The sequence below is a fragment of the Lycorma delicatula genome, chromosome 4 (assembly GCF_047948215.1).
Source record: "Lycorma delicatula isolate Av1 chromosome 4, ASM4794821v1, whole genome shotgun sequence".
NCBI classification, from domain to species: domain Eukaryota; kingdom Metazoa; phylum Arthropoda; class Insecta; order Hemiptera; family Fulgoridae; genus Lycorma; species Lycorma delicatula.
Genome location: NC_134458.1, coordinates 109,706,879 through 109,733,591, shown reverse-complemented (window position 1 = coordinate 109,733,591; position 26,713 = coordinate 109,706,879). Strand labels below are relative to the sequence as shown.

Genomic DNA, 26,713 nt, shown 5'->3' with positions numbered 1-26,713 from the left:
TAGGATTACTAGTTAGTTTTTTAAGTTATTAGAGATATAAAATTCGAAGTGAGTGTTACGTGGATAAGTGTGACCACGCGTTGCCTAACTTTTTTGTTTGAATATTTATCATTAGAAAGTACGAACAGTGTTTTAGAGTAGGTAAAGATGAGTGATTTTCTATAGAAACTCTTATATTTAAGTCTTTTACGAGAATTTCCGGTCTGCCACGTGTTGACCAATTATCGCGTTTACGGGCCAAATTGAGGCAAATTTTGTTTATTTATTAGTTATTACTGCATAGCGTTTTAGAACACGTTTGGTGAGTATTGATATGACTTTTATATAAAAACTCTTACTTTAAGCTATTTTTTGGGCAACTTCCCGTTTGTCATGTGGTGGCTAACTTTCGTGTTTACGGGCCGATTTTCGGCAAACTTCGTTAGTTTTTAGTGTTAGAGCCTAGAATTACGTTAGTATAATGTTTTTAGCTTACGGGATTATTTAGCCTTTTTTATGAAATTCAAAGTGCTCGGGAATCTTGTGTTTTCTTCGACACACAAGTAGTGAAATTCCCAGTTCACGTCTTTTTTATTTTTTTTATTTTTTCTATTATAACTGATTAGGAATGGCAGAAGAGACAGTTTCTAGGCCTAGTAAGAGTCATTTGAGGGCCCAACCACTGGAAGTTGTAGGGAAATAACGGAGGGCCTAAAAACTGACAGGCTAGCTTGGAAAAGGGTTCAGAGTCCACTGCAACAGTTACGGATTGGTGGCGATGGATGAGGAAAGAAACTTCATCATAAAAAAGGCAAACGCGGCAAAATTATTGACCGAAAGGGGCTGGATGGAGAGGACGATGGACAGGCTGAGCTGTTTGCGGATATAGCGGACAAGGTGGCCCTTTAAGTGGCCACAACACCAAAAAGGAATTAAAGATTGGACGAATTAAAAAGATTAATGGAAGACTTGAAAAGTGCGGCTAACCAATCGGGCAGGCGTGAGACGGTCATCGATGCGGCCCCCCAGACCACGTCCAACGAGGGGATGGAGGAGGTAAAAAACCAACTTGATAAGGGAGTTGGTAGTGATGACGAGGTGGTGGCATTATGCCATAAGTATTGGCGGGAAGAGTGGCGGGTGGTCGTATCTTGATACAATGGCGGATCCAGCGGTGTATAAATAAATTTATTTATTTTGTTATCTATAAGATTAAAAGGGTCGTAGATAATTATATTAAATCATTAATTCTCTTATTTATTTTTAGTAGAGGGAGTTTAATACATAGAAGACATTAGTTAGTACTATTCATTTTACTCCGGTGTTGATTTGACATCATCTACAGAGAGTGGCTTAATTTCTGGGCACTGTAGATCATGGAAGACAACATAGATCCATTCAGATCTCGGAAGAGTCTCTCATGTTACCTTGAGAGGGATGCTGAGCCTAATATGGAGAAAGTTGGCAATATGGGAGATTCCAGTGATGCTGTAGATAGTACTGAGGCATTTATAGTGTGTGAGAAGGAGGCAGCAGCTAAAGTGAATATATCAGTTAAAATTCTGGGCATTTATCGGGATAGGAATACCAAGCAATGGGGACCAGTATTGAGTGAAGATGAGGAGGTGTCAGCTGCTGATGCTCGTATTTTTCTGGGCAGAGTAGTTACAGGTATTGAAGAAGAGATGGAAATGTTGTAATCATTAATTAGAAGTAATCCCAACACCAAAAGGGAAATAAAAGATGGGATGGCTAGTCTTTTTACAAGAATTAATGAGTTGAAACCTCTTGTGGCGATGGCAGGGGTGGTCTGTAAGGATTGCAATCAGGAAGTCAAACCACTGGGGATTGACAAAGTGAGCCAGACTGCTGAGAGATTCGGCGTCACGGCAATTCTAAAGCGTCTGGAGGAGGGAGTAGAAGAGGATGAGATCCCTGCTCTGGTTACGACTCAGTGACCTGAAGAAGTATTCAAACAGGTCAAGAGGAGTGAGAATCCATTGTCGGACAAAGGAGATGGAGATTTGATAGTCGTTCTAGAGATCTCCCAGCTCAAATTTTACTGAGAAGGTGTTCAAGTTAGTACCAAGTGTAGGGCAATTAGTTGTAGCTAAAAAGCTTAGGTGCAGACAATTATTAGTAGATGGTCACGAAGCAAGGAGTATCTTTGATGAGGGCATCAAGGAGGCAAAAGGAGTGGTCTATACTATTGTTGTGGATTCTAATAAAGAAGACAAACTAGTGAGGGAGTGTATTAAATGCGTATGTAAACTGCATGAGATGGGTGTCAAAGCGCCGTATGCTACTGTAGATGGTAGACTGGGACTCATCCTGAGGAGGTTGTTGGAATACGACAGGCGTAAGAGTGAAACAGAGAGTGTGCTGATTACAAAAAAAGTAGTGGTCAGTTCAAAGAAATCTAATATTGTATCGATTCCTACAAGTACGGTTTCCATCAGACTGGAAGGATGCAGCTTTGGAGATTTATTTAAGGAGGTGAAAGTTGATGTCACGAGGAGGTCGACAAAGTATTGTCAGTAAGGAAAGGCCTAAATTAAGAAGTCTGCATACAAAGCAGGGAGGAAATTAAGCCAGGAGGTTGCTACTGCAGCACAGAGTAGTATGGAGGTCCATGCAGAAGATATGGAGCAGTAATGCATATAATACAATTCAATCTTAATCAAAGTTGAGGGGCTATGGATGCTTGTTGGGAAGTGGCTACTAGATATGAGGTGGATATTATCCTTACTAGTATACCAGTTTGGTATAGATGCAGTTTGGGAGGTCTTAAATAGCAATAGATGGATAACCGACAATCAAGGGGACGCTGTTCTGAATGTTGTTACACCAAGATAGTTGTCCACAGCACTGGCTCAGGTGTGGGTTATGTCTGCATTGAATTGGTGAATGTCGAATTCTATAGTGTTTATCTATTGCCTAATATCACTATTGAGGACTTCATGTGTAGAATTAACAAGTTGAGTGAGAGTCTTATACGCTGGAGAGGGAAGTGCATGGTTGTTGGTGGCGACTTCAACTCTAAATCACATGCCTGGAGGTCCAATAATGAATGTGATAGGTAGACGTCTTGGTGATATCATGGCGGCATTGGATTTCATTTGTGTAAACCAGTATATTAGTATTGTATACCAACATTAATGAGAGGGGGGCATACAATTTCCATCCTGGATCTTATGTTTGTGAATGTTGGTTCTGCAAGACATTTGGTTCACTGGGATGTCCTTGAAGAGAAATCTCTCAGTGACCACAAGATAAATCAATTTGTTGTTGATGGGCAGGCCAACACAGAACCAAATTTGCATGTGTGGAGTATACCTGTTATGTCTCCAGAAGAGAAGAGCAGTTCCACTTGGTTATAGGTGGGAAGCTTAGAGAACGAGGCAAACTCCACCCAGGTATTCTGGCTGATGTTGTATCTCAGATCAGATGGGATACAGGTCTAATAAAAGAACTGAAGGCAGGGTGAAAGGTGTATATTGGTGGTTAGAGGATCTAGCGGTACTACGTCAGGCATACATAAGGACTCGCCATGTGCTTCAGAGGGTACTATGAAGAGAACTAGATGAGGCAGACGAGTTAGTGTGCTTGAAGGAAGCTAGAAGGAAGTTTAAAAATGGAACTGCTATAACTAAACAGAACAAGTGGAAGGAATGATGTGATCTGGTAGACAAAAACTCTTGAGGTGGAGCCTACCAGATCGTGATAAAGAGGTTTGGAAGGAGTCTGCCAGTACTTTCCAGCGTCCAGCTAGAGAAGAATGGAACAATATTGTTTCCCAAGGGGGATGGTTTCCAGAGGGAGGAGATAGTGGCCGATGAGGTGATTCTGTTTACTATGCAGGAATTAATGGCTAGGCCACCCCCCAAGAAGAGGTTGAAATTACATTTCTCGTCAAAAAGTAAAGTAGTTGACTGATATCTTATCCTGAAAGTTATAGTATTCTATCTAGAATGGTTTTAAAGTTGTTGAGGGGTTTCCGTAATTTTGACTCACTATATATGTTAGTATAAATTTTTTTATTGATATGATGTATATTGTAGAGCTTAGTTCATTGAACAGTTTCTGTGCCAGAAACTATTAAAAAAAAATTAGTTTGGTCTACAAAGTATTTTTATGAGAAACTTAAAAGAAATTGGTGGGAAAATTTGAATGTAAAAATTCTAATGTAAAAAGAAGATTCATAAATGACTGAAAAAACATCTATATATATTATCTTTACATTAAATAAATAACATGTAATATGATAACACAAATAAAAAATAAATAGATGAAAAATACATCTACCACACAAAAGGAAAATCAAGGAGAGAATAAGACACCTAGCTGCTCTCCATGGCAGAGTGGTAGCATCTCAGCCTTTAATCTGGAGGTCCTGTTTTCAAATCCCAGTCAGGGATGGCATTTTTAATATGCTAAAAATATCCATTCTCATAGGGCAAAATGACCAAAGCAGTTGATTTCAAAAGAAATAAATAAAATAATAGAGCACCTCATGGTTAATGCTTCTACAGGACATTCATAGCCAGTACCACAGCCAACATGTTAAAGTGGTTTATAAACTACTTTAAGAATAATGAAATCCTAGTAATATGTGATCAAATAATAATTTAATACATGTTAAATTTGATCTGTGTTGTGCTTGTTCATTATATAATTTTAATAATGTATTTGTTAAGTATTATGAATCTCATATTGTTCAAATATGTTATGTATAAAATTTACATGTTGTGTTAGTATCTATATATACTAGTATTTCTGTTTTTTAAAAATTGATTTTCAAAGGTTGTTTGGGTTGTGTGTAATGCTTGTTTTATATGCTTTGTGTATTTAAGGATGTGTTGAGTTTGTACAATACTTGTACATAATTGTGTAATAATTGTAGCATAGTAGTTCTGTAATTTGGATTTGCAGTGTTTCTCAGTTTATACTTTGTTAATTCCTGCGTGTTATGGGTGTTTATAGTTTCAAAAATGACTTAGTCACTTTGCAGAAATGCTTGAAATTCAGTTGTGATACTACAAACTTAAGTAGTTTTTGTTATTAAATGTCATTTTGATTCTCTTCAGCATTTTATCCTCTATGTAGTATATGTATTGAATTATTTCTTAACAGAAAGAGGATTTACGAGGTGTGTGAGAAAAGTAATGAGACTGACTTTTTACTTACCAGTTTTTATTTTTTTCAGACAATAGTATTATCCCCTTCAAAGTAGTTCTCTTGGACAGCTATACACCAGCGGAGTCGTTTTTCCCACTCCTGGTAGCAGCGCTGGAAGGCTTCAACTGGTAAGGCTTTTAACTGGTCGGTCACAATCTTTTGAATGTTCTCCAAAGTTCCAAAATGACGTCCTTTTAAGACATGTTTCAATTTCGGGAAAAGGAAAAAGTCACAAGGACTCAAATCAGGTGAATAGGGGGGGGGGGGGTTGAGGAACCGTAGGAATACGTTTTCAGGTCAAAAATTCCTGATGGAAATGGCCGTGTGACACGGGGCACTGTCATGATGAATGCAATGTCTGGTCTCACACGAATCACTCTTTTCCTGAGCCTTTCAAGGATACCTTTGTACAACACTTGGTTGACAGTTTGTCTTGGAGGAACAAATTCTTTATGCACGATACCCCTACTGTCAAAAAAGCATATCAGCATGGCTTTGATCTTTGCTAATTCGACATTTTTTCGGTCGAGGAGAAGAGGGAGTGTGCCACTCTTCGTTTTGCCGCTTTGTTTCAGGATCGTACTCAAATATCCAGGATTCATCACCTGTGATCACAGATTGAAAAATTCTTGGTCATTGTCAATCCTCTCAAGATCAACGCACACGTTTCTTCGACTGTCCTTCTGTTCCGTTGTGAGGTTTTTCGGCACCAATTTCGCACAAACCTTTCGCATGTCTAAATCGTCTGTCAAAATTTTATGTAAGGTGAAAGTGTTTAAATTTTACTGTTCCACTCATAATCCTTATTGTTAAACGACGGTCTGATCTCACAAGAACCCTCACACGCTCAACGTTTTCGTCAGATTTTGAAGTTGAAGGTCTCCCTGAGCAAGGTTGATCTTCAACGTGTTCTCGGCCTTCCAAAAATGATTCGTGCCAGCGGAAAAGTTGTGCTCCTGATAAGCAATATTCCCCATAGGACTGTTTCAATATTTCAAAGGTCACATTCGCGGATTCCCCAAGTTTAACACAAAACTTGATTGCACAACGTTTCTCTAAATCTCGATGCTCCATTTTCGTAATACACAACAAAAACACAACTTCACTGATGGTGCTGTCAAAACTAACGTGTTGGCTGAACGGAGTTGAAACTCGTACTGAGCATATAGAAGGGATGAACAAACCGGTCTAGCACAGACCGGTAGACACAGCGTTGCCAGATCGCTCGCAGTGTTACCAATCTCATTTCGTTTTCTCACACACCTCGTATTTATTACCAATCTTTCTTATGGCTATTACTGAGGTGCAAAAGATAACAGTTCAGATTTGCTGTCTCTGAGCTAATGATTTCACTGTACAGCCAGTCCAAAAGATAAATAGAATGACTATACAGCTGAATGTCACCTTAATATATCCAATGGATATTCTGCTCATTGAATTAGGCTCCCTTCTCTCATAATTTCCTAGTAACTTGACACAGAATAATGGTTACTGTTTTGAATGGCTGAGCTGTTTTTATTTATGACTCAAGTCAAGTTGCCCATAACTAACATTATAGCATATTACACAGATACATTCGTATTTTAAATAATTTGCTCTCTATAACTGGGACTGAGTAACTATTAATCTGTGGCAGATATTTTATTATATTGAATCCTGCCGTAGTTGGTTGACAAGAGTATATATATTTGGTAATACAACATGTATATGAGAGCTCAATGTTTTAGTTCTATAGGAAAAGTATTAATTTTAATGAGTTTTCTATATATTTTAAATGTGCTCGTGTGTTTTGGATATAGGATCAAAGAAGTTAAGACATAGTTAATATTTTAAGCAAAAAACCTGCTTATTTTTGTTCATATTTTTAAAGTAAGTTGCCATTTAAAAAAAAAAAGCTTTTTTAAATATTTTAAGTTGTATCAGCAGCTCTTAGTCATTAAACATTAATACTTGTAAATACCATCAGCAAAAAGTGAAATTACAGATATCATTATCTCACTTTTGCATTCTATAGGAACTGGTTTACGCAGTGTACTTTAGCCAGTGGCATTTTTTCTGTATTTCACACCATCTGAGAAGTTTCCAGGTGTTATGGATCTATTAGGCCAAAATAAATGCAGTTTATTATCTACCATAGGACCCATCAAGGAATTTTACTTAAAAGATGTAAAAAAATTTACTATTAATTATACCTAAAAAAATTTATATAATCAACAATTTCTTTCAGTAATGTAGATTTAAACCTTTAATCATGACCCTAAATGACTAAATGCAGCTATGACTAAAACTAGGTTAATCAGAATAGTGTAGGTTCAATGATTTTATTATCCATAACGATGATAATTATTAGACAAAATGGTTATTAATCAAGACAAGCTGAACTAAATTTAAATTATAACATAACAATAAATTAGATTCCATTCTTCTGAAAAAATAAAAATTTTGTGTAGTCACAGGTTTATGGATTAACATATATATTTTATTCACCTAGCACATCAATAGTTACAAGTTTCTTGAGGGAAAAAGAAACTGGGAAACTATCCTATATATTTTTACCTATTACATATCTTTTGTGTTTTCTAGATTTTGTGTAACTGTTGAATACAGAGAGAGATCTGTTTGGAGAAATTGGCTATACAAATGCAGATGGTGAATGCAAAGTTTTCTCCTGATTTGAAAGGTTGGGTTTGAAACAAGAGGATATGATTTTCCTCTATGAATAACTTGTAATAAGTTTCCTACTAGCACCCATTTCAACTGTTGAAATGTAGTACACCAAGTAACAAAATTCTTATTTTATGAGCAAACTTCCAGATAATCAGTATTTCCAGCATGGATAAAATATAGTGTATGGGAATGCACAATAATGTGATAATTGTCGGAATTCAGTTAGGTTTGCGAGTGCTAGCTAACCATTTTTTAAGCCATTGATATATAATACATCATAGTAAGTTATACCACAGCTCCTGGTTTCAATGAGTGAATTCTCAGGAAGTCATTGTGAATGAAAATCTTAGACAGAATATCCTCCTTGAAGAAGTTGCAATCTATTTGGATGAAGAAGATATGCTTCTCACTTCATGATGATAATATTCCTTCAATTGATATTATTGAGGTTTTCAAGATACTGAATCATTTGAAAATGCTCAAATTCACAATAGACAAACGAATGAGTTGGTTAGGGATGTCTTTGCTTTCCGAAGTATAAAATCCCAAAAAACTGAACTGAAAAAATGTACATGTAAAGGTAATTCAACTCAGATAATTTTTGCTGGCATACTTAAAAATTATATGAAAATATCTTCTTCAAAGGGGATTTTTTGAATAGGAAGTTGAATTTGCTATTTGTTCCCAAAGACAACCTTGGGTGTGTGGATAAAACTTGGGTATTCTTTTCTCCCAACTAATAAGGAATGAAAATAATTTTTATTATGATTATTATATAATGTGTTCAGAGAAGAACAAATTTTAAAATATACTATAGATAAAATAACAAATTCTACCAGATTGATAAAAAATTATATAAATAATTCTTTATCAATTTGTTGTAAAGAGGTATGCGGTTCTAAACCTAAGCTTTATCTTTCTTTGTGTACAGTATAGTGAGAAAACAAACCCTTGTATATTCTAACTGCACGTTTTTTTTTGTTAGTATTTTATAAAAAATTTGATTTAATAGACAAATAAAAACGTATTTATAAACTCGTGAGTAATCACTGTACGGTATATATGCACACACGCGCGCTTTAGTATATATGTATGGTAAAATAGGGTACATATATACACGTAAATGAATTGGCTGAAGATCAAAATTGCTTGATCAGCTTCAAAAGTCATGAATACGTGCCTGAGGCATTTGCCTTATTATTACTGTTATTATTGTTGGGTACGAATGCAATGTAGTGTCCCCCGCGGTGACGATAGAGTTGATGGGTTTGTGTGTGTGAGGCTATTGACTCTGAATGACCCGGCGCACTTGTTCTTGTAACAGTCTCTGATCTTCTTCTTAGTATCATTCAAGACGTCGATGTTACGACATGCCTTCTTCAACGATCCCTTCGATGTATGCCGGCGACGGTTCTACGACTACTTATAATAATATTAATAGTTTTTATTCATTTCTGGTAGTTTTATGTCTAATTATTGGTTTACCAACGAATACTTTATTAGCTCCAGTACCATCACCGACGCCAGCTGCCGGTTCTTCGTTAAAATACGATCAAAGTCAAGCCGGTGATTATAATGTTCAAGTACATTTAAAAAACATAGAGGTTTACGCTATACTTGATGATTCTGCTTTTGGAAATGAGGTACGTTTAAATAAACATTTTATTTAAAACTATTTTTAACTATTATTTAAATGTTGAACTGCTTAAAAATTAATTGGTCAAATTACAACAAAATGCAGGATGATTATTTAAATGATGCTGTCAGATAACAGGATAACCGTTACAAAAACCTGTTCAAAAATGTTATTCCATGAATGTTAACTAGAATATTAATGAAAATTTCAGTTATTAAGGATACGCACATGTAACTCTGTGTGTATGATTAGAATTTTTTCTGGTATATTAAAAAAAATGGTTTTACATAACATGTTTCTTTTATTAAAAATAAAATGTACTAAAAAATATTAATTTTTTATAAGTATTTTACTTTATATAAATATTTTTAACAACAAATTATCATAATAAAACAAACTTATAAATGAAGTTTAGAACAAAATATGTATAATTGTGTTTTTATTAGTAAACAATCAATATTTAGACAATTATTTATTCGTAAACAATCAATCACTTTATTGGTGTATTTAAACACTTATTTATATAAGTGTAAAAATATTCTATACACTATATTTATATCATGTACATTGCTTATAATATCATGTTTATTGCTTTTTAAAAAAATTATTTCAAATTATAATAATTTTATGATTGATAATAAAAATAATAGTTATGCTTTTAATTCTTCCAAATCCCTCTGAAATCGGCTTAATCTACCTAATTTCTCTGGCTACATCTTGAATCTAAATTGAGATGTTAAATCTTCAGATCTTCAGTCTAAGCAAAACGTTAAATAGTGTTTATTCTATTATAAAAAGATCTTTCTAAAATGAGTATTACACATAATATGATTTCATCTTATTAAAGATATTCTGGCTTCTTGTTTTTTTATGATAATTCTCTGAAAATTTTCATGTGTGGCTAAAACGGATATTGTTTACAAAATAAATACTTACAAAAACTTAATTATTTATACCAGGAACTCTTAAAAACATTAAAATCCTGTCAATATCTTATGTTTACATTTTTGCGTAAGCAATTTATACATCTCGTAGGTAAACAGATTAAAATTTTGGGATGAATTTCCAAAATTATAACATTAGTCAAAAGAAGAATATTTTAAAATAGAAGTAGGACATCAGTCCTGCATTATTTAAAAATATAATATTTTAAGTTTTTCGAAAATGTCACCGTTGGTAAAATAACTATTATACATAATTTATTTAATTTTATTATGTGAATTTTACATTTTTTTATATATTTTAATTATAAATTATAAATTCTTGCTGAAGATGGCAGAATAGCCGAAAGCGCTTGAGGAAGTCAAATGGAGTTTTGGTAAGCTGTTCTTAAATTATATATAATAATATTTTATATTGTCCCATTCAGTACAGACGAAAATAAACGATTAAACTTTTAAAAGAGCATTAAAGAAAGTGGCTAAAGAAACTGATTTATAAAAAAATCCAAATTTTTAATTTAGATTAAAATTATTTTTATTTGTTTAATAATTTCTGTTACTGATCTTTGAAGTTTTAAATATATTTTGGTACCCTAACTGCAAGTTTTATCTTGTAGTTTAAATTTATTCTCTTTGGTTATATCTTGAATAATGTTATAACAGATCACGAAAAACTGTGTATATCTACAGTACATAAATATATAAATAATACGATTAACCGGGCGGTTTTTTTTTCAATTGTAGTTGAGAACTATTTTTCTTTATAAAAATTTCATTATTTTTAATTATGTTTACATATACTAATTAATTAAATGACCTTCAAATGGATTTTTATCACTTTACTAAAATTATTAAAAAATGCTATATTTTTTGAAATTTTTAAATTCATTATGCGTAATCTATTCTTTTTCAATCTTATAATATATATTTATAATCCTCTATTTAATGTATTTGATTTGATTCCCTATTTGATAAGTTGCAAACAATTTTGATTTTTTGATTTCGAAAAAAATATTTCCACATTCCTCATTTTGGATTTTTTAAATTGTCAAAATACCTAGTGTAACATTCCTTAAGTTATTCTTGTTATTCACAACCATTCAATCATACTGCTCTTTTCATAGTAGTGTAGTCGTGTAAAAAGTTAACGTTTGCATCAAAGAAAAAGAAAGAAAGAAGAAAGTCTATCAAAGGAAATAATAAAACGGGCTTAAACTTTTTGGATACAGTCAATTGTTTTATCCAGTCAAGATCAGGTATTATTGTTTTGATTAAATAATTTTACAAGATAAATTGTAAAGTACGACAAACACGATTCTTAAGGCTGATTAATCATATTTCATATGCTATTTTTTTTAATTTCAATCCAGTAAATCCTACACAAATTTCTTTTCTTGTTTATGCATATTAAATCAAAACATCAAATACTTTTTCAAAGAACATAAATCTTCTATTTACCATAATCGGTGAGTTTTATAATAGTTTCAAAAAAAAAAAAAGACAAAAAAGTTGTAATACTTTCCTGACACTGGTTATTTATTCTTATATAGTGGGAAAATAGTTATACGTGAAAAGGTTATCTAAGATTCCTTTTTTTGGGGTGGGAGTAATTTATGCTGAAGTTTTATTGAAAAAATTGACAATAAAAATTTACTTAAGCTCTGTTTTTTTGGGAATTGGGGTGAATTATGTTGAAATTATATTGCAATATTATTACTAAAAGTTTATTATTTAAACTTTTAATAACATCAAAAAGTTTAAATAAACCAAAAAATGTTTTGAAAAATGTAAAAACATCGGTAATTTTAAATTTTGGTCGGTTTTGCCCCCCAAAGTGTTTTTTCGAGTCGGTTGCACTTCTACTATGTCTAGGAAGACATTTAAAAAGTTTGGTTAAAAAATATACAATAAATAAAAACATTGCTTTTTTCAATTTTTGGGAAGGGGAAATTTTGAGCCAAACTTTTTTAAAAATGGTAAGATAAGCATGCATGCATGTTCTAAGCTTAATATAAAATGGGTTACGTTTGCAAACTTTTGAGAAAATTCACCCCCAAAACACCCCCTGGAGATATTGAACCCAAATTTTTACCAAAAAATTGCTCCATATACACGAGTCTCTTTAAACATTTTCATTAAAATCGGTTTATCTAGTCAAACGTTATTAAGCTTCAAACATGCCAACACACGTACATACGAATATTCAACCCCCTTTTTTTTTGTTTTTTGGGGTTCCTGATCATGAAACGTCGTGAAATGCAAAAACAACCCATATCTCGTGTTTTTAATGGCTGTCATGCTTTTCTTCTTGAAGCATAGCTGTAGAGCTGCGATGCCAGGAAAGTAAAAATGATAACCAAAAATTATTATTATTTTAAACCACTCTGATATGGTTGTCAAATTTACGGGTCCATCACTAAATGTTGTGTTGTTACAAGTTGTTAATTCAATTTACTCCGACAAATAACTTGTGCTTCTTAGTATTTAAAAAATGGAATTATACTTATATACGATATATAAAAGTATCTTGCATACTAAACATTTAAATAACATTTTATAAGCTATCCCTCAGGAATCTATAAAAACCATAAAAATTCAGCTCGTCCTCTAGTTTGATTGTTTTAAAAATCCTTAAACTCTCCAATGATGAGATGACTGAGAACGGATTAGAATAGAGATGTATTAAGTTAATAATTGATAAGTTTTCGCTGCAACAATAATGAATTAAATCATAAATTTTGAATAAAGTTCCGTTACTGGGTTATCTACTTCGTATGTGAATCACGTTCATTTTACATAATTATAAAACTGATCTGTCAGTTTTATAACATTTTTTATACAATAAATAAAAGAAAGGTTAAAAAAAACATAAATCTTTTTATAAGACAAAGAAAGAAACACCTTAAAATTCATTATTGTCTACTTTTCTTTATTGTTGTATATTAGGATAAGTCATAGCATAAATGATAACGAGGCATAATAACTTTTAATTGATTGCTTAACATCATAATTAATTATAATTGATTGTATTAATTGATTAGTCTTTAATAATATTAAAAGATAATATTGTTTAGATTTATTTTGTTTTTTTCATGTTTTTGTTTTATTTGGTCTTAGTTATGATTATCTACTTGTAAAGAATTATAAAGGTAATTATTATTATTATAGCGTTAAATAAATAAGGAATATATAAAGTGTATCACCAGGTTCTCTCGAGACTTTCATACCCTATTCTGCTTGTGAAACTAATGGAAAATTGTTCATATAAACATATTTTCTAAAATGCTTCGTTTGCGAGTTACGGTTAGTAAAATGTTTCGCTTGGATTTCAGCTACCTCGGTGAAATGAGGTCGTACTGAAATTTTTAGGATGTTAATTAAGAAGCAGAATTAGTGAGTTTTTATAGATTTTGATCTAAAAATCGAATAAAATAGGTCCCAGAACCGTATCTGTAGTCGTTTTTGAGAAATATGGGGTGAAAAGCAACAAACTGGGTTAAAAACCCCTGTTTATTATGTTTGACGTACAATAACTTTGTTAAAAGGGTAATATACACATAATATTTTAAACAAAACTTGTAGAGAATTTAAATATGAACAAAATGATGTAAGATAGGTTGAATAAAAGAAAAAAGTTTAAAAATCGTAATTTTATTTAGAAACAGTCCATTAGTACATTTGTCAGAAAAGTACTTATTTAATATAAACAAAAACCAAATCTTTTTGCTGATGTGAAAAAAATGTAAAATTAAACTTAACTGTTAAAAATTATTGTAAATTAAAAAAAAAAAACTGGAAATTACATATCAATTGTAAAAATAAAAATTAGGCTACTTAATAATTTTTTTTAATGACAGAAATACAGTAATTTATTTTTTTTAAATATTATTTCTAAGTTGGCAATAAAATAACAACAGCTGATAACAATGCGCAATACTGTATTAGTGTTTAAATCATACTTTAAGGTACATTAAGCCTATCGGGTACTGTGAATTTTGCTGTCCTTAGCGAAGGTTTTCATTGAATTTTAGTTTGAACATGATCGGATTGCTACTGAAGTAATGCCGCACCTATTTATAACAGAGGAATTAGCTGATATGGTATTCATTTTGGGTGTGTATAATGATAATGCTACAGCTGCTGCAGTAGAATATGAAATATATTTTCCGAATTGCAGGTTTACAGATCCCAAAACAAGTAACGCGACTTTTCGCAATCTTAGTGAAACAGGTTCACTACCTATTCGTACCAGCTACGAACGATCTGATTTTTGCGTCTAGGGATGGATGAAAAATATTGTATACAAAAGAAAAATACATTCTTGTGAGAAATTAATTGTACGCATTATAGCATTATAGCAAAAGGGCTGAGCAACTTAAGAACAGCCCTAAAGAACTAAAAAGAGCAACAAAAGCAGTACAGAAGCGCACCATGAAATGTATTGAAAATGGCGGGTTCATTTTTCAACATTTATTATAAAGTGGTACGTATAATGCACTTCGGTCTAGTACACTGTTTTAATTTTTTTTTGTTTCATTCAGCTTATCTTATACCATTTTGTACAGAATTAAATTATCTACAAGTTTTTTTAATGTTTTGTGTGTTTTATTTTAACAAAGTTATTGTACGTCAAACATATAAAACAGGGTTTTTTTACTTCAATTTATTGGTTTTCACTCCATATTTCTCAAAAACTACTTCAGATACGGTTCTCGGACCTATTTTATTCAATTTTGCAGGTGAAATACATCAGAAATCTTTAATTTTTTCTCTTAATTAACGTCCTGAAAATTTCAGTACGACCTCATTTCACCGAGGTAGCTAAAATCCGACAGAAATCTTTCAATAGCCGTAACTCGTAAACGAAGCATTTTAGGACATTATTTAAATGGACTTTTTGTATTATTTTCACGAGTAGAATAGGTTGTGAAAGTTCCGGGAGGACTTCGTGATATATTCTGTATATAAAATAATATTTTAAATCTGCAGGGGATAACAATTAATTTTTCGTAAAAGTGGACTACCATTCGTGAACAAGTTATTTTTTTTACTTTTCTCATGATAATATTATGTATTTAGTTGTGTTTTTAGTTTTGTTATGTATCTTGTATACTAATTTGTATTTTGGCTGTATATAAAGTTTATAATTGCACAGCAAATAAATTCATTTTAATTTCTCAATATAGAAATCTAAATCTACAGATATATAAATCTTTCAGGAATCAAAACTAGTAACATAAATCTATTACTTCATAAAGTTTATTAGTTGATTAATCATAACGACCGAATTATTTAAACTTATATTATTCAGTTTATATATATATATATATATGTAATATTTTCCAATCACATGAATTGGACCAAGAGAAGAGTCTATTTTATAGTATATAAATTTTAGAAAAGAGATTTTCTTTTTTATACTTTCTATCATCCCATTATTGGTTTTTAAATTTATTTACAGCAATACGATTATGATTATTCAGAATTAACAGTAAAACCTCCACCAAAACCGTCAGAAGGTATTACAGTAGCAACATTTGCACCAATAAGTAAAACTACAACTGGTAAAGAAGATGATAACTCAACAACAGCACAAGAAGTAGTTGAAGGAACAGAAGTTACAACATTACCAACATCAACTTTAGCGACTACAAGAACAACAAGAAGATGTGGCGCTGGATTTTATAGGGATCACTTTGGACGTTGTCGTAGAGTACGCCATCCACAATTGCCGTAAGTAAAAAGACAGTTAAAAAACACAACCATTACAGTCAATCTAAACACTATTAAACATATGAGTTTGTTTAAAGCCATAACCTCAACAATACTCTTGGAAATGGTGTGGTTACACCTACATTCGACTCGCTTTATTAAACCATAATTTAGAAGAAATTAAATAATTAAATATGTTTATGAAATACGTAAGCCTTTTTTAAAAAAAATATCATCAATATACTTATTAAAATTACTCGCTACATCTCTTATTGGCGTCTGCATTTGTAAGGAACTAGAAAAGCTTTATCAATAAATATATGCTTGTATACTAATTATTCCATAAATATCTACATTTTACATATAATATTGCACTATTTTTCATTTTTGTAACGTTTACTTGAATATAAATATAATTATTACATCTAATTTTCATTTTTATTTGTATCATCAAAACTTTGGTAATGAATTACCTAATTAGGACTTCAATAAACATTAATTCAATATGGTACTAATTTTAAAATAGAAGTATTTACTCTTTTTTAAACGCTTGTATGCGCACATTCGTATATCATTTGGTTATTCTATCATCCAATTAAATATTTTTTATTAGTAAGATTGTGTAATTAATCATCGAAAATCAAATAAAAGATGAATCTCATGTTATCAGTTTTCAAATGTAGTGGTTGGCTTTAAACCAATTAGTAAACCTGACTAAGTATCTTTTCCATTCTTTTATTTTCTATTCCACTTATGTTTTCTTTCTTTTCTATTCTTATCTTCAATATGTTTAGTGTGTACTACATCCTCAATTATTCCAATTTTGTCTTCCTCCATACATTTTTATTTCCGCATATCTCTTTGTTACAAAATCAACTTAAATTAAATGTGATATCTTATAACGTAGCCAGCTAATCCAATTCGTCTCCTGTTTCACGAATCTTTCATAAATTTTTCTTCTTTCCTACTAATATTAGAACTTCATTTCTAATTTTATCAACTTAATAATTAACTAACTGTCAACATTCTGTATGGCTACATTTTAAGTGTTCCCTTGTTTTCTTTTCCTATTGTCCGTGTTCCACTACCACTAAGCACGGCTAGTCTCTCACAAATATTTTAACGATTAAAAATACCCGATGAAAGGTATCGAGTGAAAAAAAATTCAATATATCATATGCGCGTGTACCTTTTCCCATCACAATGATCTGCGGTTGATTAGCGCTCCGCGAAAATATGTTGGTATCTGATTGCCTCCCTTCATAGTATTATGCTACCCTCTTGTGAAAAAAATTTCAAAAAGTTACCGTATTTAAAGAGATTTAACAGATTTTGACAAAAAACCCGTTACGATTGGATATTTTTTATGCCTGTAACAACAAAAAATTGAAACAGTACAAAAATTACAATAATTTAATTGCAGAATCTTTTTGCGCATTTCTACCGCGTCTTTTATTAGCGAATTTTTTTTTTTTTGCTTTGTGTTTATGAAACATAGTTTGCTGATTTTAAAAATAATACTTTCAAGCAAATCGGTTGAAAATTGGGCAAAATATGATGAAAAACCCGTGTCATAAATCACAGATTAGTAACATATGTTGGTATAAATGAAAGAGATTCAGAAAACTACGTTTTATAAAAATTCCCACCACTTAAAAGGCTATTCAGATCGACAAAAAACAATTTTTACTGTATAGTGGTATTCATTATGAATAGTTATGAGTTACATGTTCACCGATACCATTTGTCAGAAAAGATATAGACCTCAAGTAAAAGTGACGTATTTATGACCACAAATACCTTCTTTTTTTGTATGCCGTATATCATAATTTATTATGTATTTCATTATATAGATATGTTGTTAGTAAGATAAGCTATTTTTGTAAATAATAGATAAATTCGTAACCCTCATAGCAATTATAATACACAAGTCACACACACACACACACACACACACACACACACACACACACACACACACACACACACATACAAGCACATTTCTGAGAAAAAATGGTCATATTCTTTCTAGTCTAAATAAAACATTTTACATCGTATAAACATCGTTCAAATTGTATAATAAAACTGATTCCTTTGTGAATATAAAAAAATACCCGACTTAGATCCCATATAAAATGATTTTGTAACAGCGTTTTAAAACTGACGTCGCACATAGCCAGTTACATGATCTGAAAAGGTTTTAACAGAAAAGTAAATAGGTCTTATTTAAGGTCAATATTATAGCATAAAGTTTATACAAGGAGTTGCGGATTGCATAAACAACTTTAAGCAGGCATTACAAGTAAATTACAGTACGTTGTATTTATATTTATTATCCATTTTTTTATGAGGATAATACTGAAGGATTTATACTGATAAAATAATTTTAAGTTTCTTCTTTTTTGACTTAAATAAATATACAAAAATATTACTAATAAACAAGTTTTTCCTTTGATTTAGAGTTGTTTCAAAAATTTATTCTTAATCAAGCACTGTAGTTTCAACGGTATACCAATATTTTTTGTAGTTAAATACACCCATTGTTTAAATGAATTAAATTTGGAAGCAGTGTTTAAATTAACTGACAATAAATATAACAACCACATTAACATTTTTTTGTTGGATCTTTATAAATATGTATATATAATAACAAAAATGTTTTACATTATTTAATTAGCCAGCCGTTATTTCTTCTTATTTTTGTTTTATTACACCCTCCAAAATTATTAAATTTTCTTTAAGCTTTTTTATAAAAAAAAAAAAAAAACATATGCCAAGTAAAATAGAAAATAGTCAAATATACAAAAATACTTTTTCCGATAAACAAACATGTTACACTTTGTGAAATTTTTTCCGCTTTTAAAGATTTTCTGTACCCTTTAAAATGATCAAATAATATTTCATCTGCTAATGTTTATTTGTGTTATTTATATGTTTAAGATAATGAGTAAAAAATTTAATATTTCAGTTTTTCTAAAGCCATTAAAAAATATTACTGCGCTGATTTTTTTGTACATGAAAAAAGTCATATTTATATTAGGTTATGAGTTCTGCATTAACTTTATATAAGATAAAGAGGAGATTAATCTTTTAACAAATTTAAATCTTATTTTAAAGTAATATTTTATTATAAACTTAAAAAAATAGCAGAAATTTTATTGCTGAAATTTCCAACCGTTTTGAGAGTAAAGAGTAAAGATTTTTTAAAAATGTTTTATGCTCTTTTAAAATTTCCAGAACTAAATTTTTTTATTAAATTAATCTCTTTAGTTTCTCGATTTTATTCCAACTGAAATATTGGAAGATAAATTTTTCATATAAATTATTACTTGGAATTTAAATTTAAATATAATTAGTAAAATAATTATTATTTAATCTTTAAAATTATTCAACTCTAACTGTAATATGCGGGTGATTTCTTTGAACGTTTTTAATCCTATGATTTTTACTTTCCCTGCGAATATAGCTAGAAAGATATACTAAAAGGGAAAGTATGGTGATTGTGTCAAAAAAGGGATATCAAGTTTTTCGAATCTTTACGTCTTAGAGCCCAACTATTTCATCTAGACTAAAAAAAACATATTTGTTAAAGTATGTGCGTACGTATGTGTTTTTGGCCTTATATCTAAGGATTGACCGAACTGATTTTCTTAATTTTGGCTCAAATATCTATTGGTAATATTTTTTTTTCAAAATTCTTTCAGGGGGTGGGGGATATCGTGAAAAAACAAATTTTGATTTTCTTCAGAGACATTCTAGAAAAAACTTTAGAAAATTTGTTATCTACATTGCACATATAAATAATTCAAACTTTTTTCCCAAAAAATCAACCCCCACCTCTTAAATTTAAAATACCCGTTTTCTTGTTCTTTTGCTTTATCTCCCTTCGATTTAGGTATTTTTCAAACCTTTTTGAAAGTTTATTTCATTTATAGAGCTATCTTCTACAAAAAAGCGGGTCACTTGTCCGTGAAATTTATTCGTACATATTTCATGAAAACCATTACTGATTTTCATGGAATATAAATTAAACGATTGCATTTCACTTCCAATTAATGAGAAACCCCTTTCGATGTCAGGGAGAAAAGCACGCAGCTTAACTTTAAGTTCAGGGTGATGTACTGGTTGCTAGGCAGGGGGTTGCAACTATCAATATCGAACAAGCAATTACTGTACTCAGCGGTCCTGAAACCGATTTGGAACAACGGAATCCAACTGTGGGGTACGACAAGGTGGGGTGCGATAGTAAAATCGAAGTCGTGCAGCGATTTTAGAACAAAATATTGAGAAATATAACAGAAGTGCCGTGGTTAGCTCGGCACAAAACACTGAAATAACACAATTATGTGGGATTGCCAACCATTCTAGAGAAGATACGGCAATTCAGAACAAGATACAAAATGAGAATGAACAAACATATGAAAACAGCGAGGACGTTAGGCGCCTAAAGAGACTGAAAATATTAGATCTATAAGTTCTCCGAGATTTGAGGTGAATCAGCTACCCTAGGGTTTTGTGAGTTAGAATTCTTCATTTCGTTTCGCCATTTACTTTTGTTACTTTTGTTGTTTCTTTGACTTGTTTTACCGTTTCTTTATTTGATTAGTTATTCTTTGTGAAATTAATAGGCTTATTTTTTGGCATTTTCTTTACTTTTTTGTTCTGAACTTGATGAATGATCTTTGGACTCATCTTTGTACATACTTGTTTATGTTTATTATACATTTATACATACTGCAGGAGACATTTTATAAATGCATACATATACAGTTCTTTCAAGAATGTCAATGCAAACCACTCTCTGCATATCATTTTTTTTTTTGTATTGAGATCTACTTATAGTAAAGGTAAATTGAAACCGATTGTAAATTAAATACTGCAGCAAAAAAAAAATTCTATGGATTAATATTGTTTCTCTAAAATAATATATTTCAACTATATTATTAAAAAATTGGAAAGGGAAGATTTTTTTAATGTTTTGTTAATTTATTTAAAATGGTAACTGAATCATGATAAAGCCGTTTTTCATAAGCCGAAATGTTGGGTCAAGTTACACGAAAACTGTTTTCTAATTTGATAGACGATATTATTATTATTATTTTTAAATAAATGACTAATCTTTTTAGCGAAGATTACAAATTCATAAATATACTCGTATTAATAAGTAAAGATATTTAATTCCCTTAATATCGGTCAACATGTTTTATAATTATGTGTGCCAAACAAGGATGTGACAGACATATTTTTATTTTCAAAAACTCATTCTGACTTTTTGAAGGAGTTTTAACTTTTGTTCAGATAAGAATATATGGAAGCATATAAATATTTAATTATTATTACAGCATAGCGTTTTATTAAGGTGATTCAAAACAATGCAGTATGGTTTGATTTTTTTTGTTATATAAGTTAGAGGAGATACCAGAAATTATTTTTTTTTTAATTATTTAGCAACGACGTTGCGGATGTGTGCGTAGATGTTATCGCACGGACTTGGAATGGATTTATTCGAGTCATTATTATTATTATTGGGGTACTAATATAAAAATTTTAATCTAAATGAAAATAAAGGAGTAGGGAATTTTTCATCAATAAATATTGCTAATTTCTCTGTTACTGATTTCAAGAAACCACAATAACTTATAATCGGACTTCTAAAACCAGTATTTTTACCGACTTTTCGAAGAAAATTATGATATTACTTTCGGTCACATAGATTGGGGAGGAGGGTGAAAATTAAATTTCTTTACATTTTGAGGTATGAGAAGTTAAAAAATATCATTCACTTAAAGTGAGGTTTCTTTATAAATATAAATAAATAAATAAATATATATATATATATAAAATTTTACACATAGGCCTACATATCTCTCTCTCTCTCTCTCTCTGGGTGTGTGTGTGTAAAATTTTGTGGCTTGAAAATCTCCAAAACTATGAGATCAATTTCATTAAAATTTAGATATGCTCTAGTGATGTATCTTAAGTTCAGCATGTGATAATTTGTTTCAGATTGGTTGAGTCGTTCTTGAGTTACACTTAATTTAAGGCCGAAAAAACTTTAGTGGAACAAATTAAAATAACGAAAAGTCGGTCTTCTTTCACAGAACTGCTCAAAAAGTATTTTTTAATCCTTGTCATAAGTTTTGAATTCAATAGTACCAAATAATACAACCATTTAAAAAATACCAATGTAGTAATGTATATAAGATCAATAATAAGAGTTATTCAATAGAAATTTCTCATTCAGCTATTTACAATCTCAAATAGATAAAACAAAAACTTTCCAAAATCGGAAAAGGTCATTAAATCATAATTATTACCTTATTAGGATCCACTAGTGCTGCATAGGCTTACTATAATAGATGCCTGTAGCAGTGCAAATTGAATGACTATTCTCTGACTGATAATTTACACTTAAATATAATTCTTTTGAGTGGTATAGTAATGAGTTTTACAGCAGCTGCTGCTCGTATCCCAAAAAAAATTCTTATAAGCTGTTAATTTTTCCTAAATGACTGAAAAATATGATGATTTGTACACAAATATACAGTACAATCTATGATTTCTTACACTCACCAACAACAGGGATATAAACTAGTACAGCCACTTAACAGGCCCTAGTACAGGCTTTATTTGTAATTTTCTACCACGTTTGGAAATTATTTTTTATTAGTGTTTACCCACACCTAATAAAAAAGAATTAAATTTAAATATATTAAACATAGATTAAATTAAATTATATCCTGGTATAATTTAATCAAGAAGCTATAATTACAAAATTAAAACTGATCTAATTCGTAATTAAAATTTTAGTGTGAACTTGTTTTAAATTTTCAAACAGTAGATATTTTGTTTCAGTTTTCAAAATAGTTTTTGTAGTTATTTGATTAGGCAACCATTAAAAAAAAAATCAAGGTGGTTAATTCTCATTAGTATATACTTATGAAAATTTCACTTGCTAAATTTTACCTTCAAAAGACATTCTATTTTATTCAATAAAGAATTCAAACACCAAATCAAATCATTTTATTTCCTTTTTTTTCTTTTACTAAGTCTACCATGGGGTAATCAGAAGAAGAATTTTGCCATTTTCAAGATTAACTTTTGTCTTATAATAGGTCTTCTAGAATATTCTCATTAAAAGTACTTGTTAGATAGATAGAATCTGTTTCTGACATTATTATATGAAATGTTCTGGCTAATCTTAACCTACTTTTAATATTTCTCCTTTTTTAAGAACCAAAGAATCTCTACTTCTTTTACCAAAGCAAAATCTAAAGAAATCAAAAACAATTTTGTAAGAAAAATTATTATATCATCTGTTTTGATTTTTAAGGAACAAACTAAAATTCCCTCTTCAATGACTTATAATTAAAATTGGTAGAATCGGTAAAAGGTTACTTTTATTTACTTCCAAGGTATAAACCAAGAGAAATTGAGATAACAGCAAACTATAACAATCACTCTGAAGATTCCTTTGAAAAAATCTACTTTTTCAAGTCAGCTATTAGTATATTTATAAATTTAAGAAAAAGTAATATTTAAATTCCTGCAGCTGAGGAACTGAAGGTTAAACTATTGGCAAATCAAATTATGCTCAATGTTTTTCTATGTTATATTAACATAATTATTTTAAATAAATATATTTGATTTTTGGTTATAGTTGTGTTCTTTTTTAAATAATTTATCCTTGATAGACCTTTTTGAGTACAAGGCTTATAATTAACTCGTATGTTATTAAACGTCTAAAACTTATTTTACAATATGAAAACGTCTTACTTAATTTGTATGTTTATATATGTCTACAACACAATCATCATTAGTTTATTTATAATACTCCAGAACACAGTATTAAATCTCAGTGAAAGTATAATTATTTTTAATTTGATTTGAATTTGATTGTTATAATAAATTCAAACTAGAAGATTAAGAGAATTTTTACTACTTCCTATTTACTTTATCAATAAAGCCAAAGTGAATGCATCATGTTCACTTACGGCGGTAAACCGTTATTATCACATTCTATTTAGAGCTAATACCTGACACTAGTATTAAAATACAAGACTTATTTTAATAATATAATTATAAAAAAGATGAACCTTGAACCGAAGTGTGATTAAATAAAATCTAGTTTGATTAGGAAATCATCCATTATGTAATAAACTAATCGATCCAAATTGTATTCATATCCTTGGATTGTTAAACAAGTATTTACAACTTCATAATAGTATCCTCCTTTAATAACATAAATTTATTTGGAACAAATAACATAAAGGACAAGCTTATTGAAAAATTTTGATTATAAACTTTATCATAGTATTTATTTTAATCAGAGAAAAAACAAGATATAATAACAACAAAGATTAATCAATATATTTCAGGTTATTCTTGCAGTCTTGACATCATTACATGATACATTTTTCTGCATTTATACGCACTATATTTTTAATGTAAAATAAGTGACAGGCATTTTTATACTGAAAATTAATAATGTTTTGTATAATTTTCCTCTCTGGTAAAATATTTAAACTAAAACTTGTGTTTTAATTTATTGAGTTTTATTACACTTTTTTATAATAAATACTTTGTATTTTTCTTTACATACATGTTTTCTGTATCATGTTCTAGTAATTTGCAGTAAGAATAAATGTTTTTAATTTTGTTTAAATGAAGTAATGTCAACAAAGGCATAATAATTTTAAAATTGCCATCTAAGATACTGTTTATTAAAGTGATATTTAGTTACTTTAGCATTATATAAACTGAGCACTGTTTCAAGGTCTGACTGAGAAGAAGATTAATAAATGAGCTCTAAATAATTTGTCAATTGTTTTAAATCAATGAGGTTATGAAAACCAAGTATGAAGCAATATTTAAAAAAATAGATCAGTTGCAGGTAAAGTAATCTAAAATTATAATCATAAGTGATAAACAAAATTAATTAAAATCATAAAACTAATGAAGTATTTTAATTTTTTTTAAGTGACACTGACTGGTACAATCATTCTCCAGTAATAAATAGCAACAGCGTGCCATAGAACTGCATTCATTATTGTATCATTTCAATGATCTGTGGAAACTAATATTTAAATGTGGCCTTAGAGATTAAAATTTTGTGCACTTTCACACCATTTATTTTCCAGAAGTCTATCCCTGATACAGGTATTATGGAAGCATCAAGTTGTAAAAAATAGTTTACCATATTATTCAGACCCAGTTTTTGTCTTTATTTCTTTTTATCAATATTCTAATCTTATAACATTCAATTTTATTGTAATAATAAATAAGTAAAACTATACTGATCATTTTTTCCCAAAATAATTTCATGTATTTAGACCATCAAATTATTTTTTATAAAAAGTTATAATCTCATTATTATTTTTTTTTATTTTTAGGTTACTCAGTCTGAGTCATTTACCAAGAAAAAATTTAGGAAAGACAGAAGAAGAAAATAAAACGATTTCATCAACAACTCCAAAATAAAAACTTCAAATTACCTACTTATATGGAATGAACCGATTTCATATTTTGTGACGCATCAATTAATTTTAATTGTAATAAAATATATTTGTAATAAATTTTTTATACTTTTGTATAAAACAATATTTTCCTGTGATTATTATTTATTTATAAAAATATGTATATTATCTACTTCTGTATTAATATGTTTTTATTTTAATATTTTTTTTTATTTGCAACTGGATTGCTATTTAAAAATCATACTGTTTCTTTGGAATAAGCTTCAGAAAAGTAAGTAATTGGAATCAGCATTGAATGATCCACTGCAAGGACAGTGGTACTGGATTTTATTTTGAATAATTATATATTTCACGCTTTTCCAGGTAAATTTGTTTGAGGTATGAACAATAATTTGGCCATTAAGTGAATAATTAGAAAAAAAACTTAATTATTTATACTGTTTTGCAACAAAAGGGGTAATTTTTTAGATGTTAAATTAATTATATTCTTATTTTAATAAATTTATTTAAAGAAAATGTGCAATTACTATAATAAGTTACAGTAGAACTTGAGTTGTGTATCTTGAGAGAAGCGAGTATCAACCCTTTCAATACTTGGGATTAATATTTAGGATTATGAAAATTATTTCTCAAAAATAATGTTAGCCAACAGATTTCTCTTAAGGGCAGTCCTGGTTTAAAGCTTATCTATGATTTCAAGAATGAATAACCCTATTTTCATGTAATCACAAACCGCCAGTCAACTGTGAGAGAAAGAACTACTTCAACAATGGAAAATATCCATAGGGATCTGACCCGAACTGGATTACTCAATAAACAACATGGGAGCTCAGATCAGGCCTATGGAGGGTTGAAACAGAGAACGTCTATAATGTCAGGCTGAAACACGAAAGACTTGGATGTGTAATTTCCCCTCCTGGTTTTATAATGTGATCCTTTTGTTATTTTTTTGTTTTTACAAAATCAAACAATTTTTTATACTTGTAAGATAATTTGAAAGATAAGATGGGTAAAATGGTAGATAAAAAATGGAACTGAGAGTGGAACCTCTTACGGCCTTGAATAGTATAAATTCCCACAAGTTTATTACTTTTATTATCTGTCACAGTGAACATTTTGATGTT

General features: G+C 30.1%; 1 protein-coding gene across 1 annotated transcript; it reads left to right on the top strand.

Annotated features, from left to right (window-relative positions):
* The first annotated feature begins 1,355 nt into the window (after positions 1 to 1,355).
* On the top strand, positions 1,356 to 25,593 carry LOC142322693 (uncharacterized). The gene is made up of 4 exons (XM_075361773.1): positions 1,356 to 1,650; positions 9,286 to 9,467; positions 15,863 to 16,134; positions 25,506 to 25,593. Exons 1-4 carry the CDS (start codon positions 1,356 to 1,358, stop codon positions 25,591 to 25,593), a joined length of 837 nt encoding a protein of 278 aa, XP_075217888.1.
* Positions 25,594 to 26,713: the final 1,120 nt, after the last annotated feature.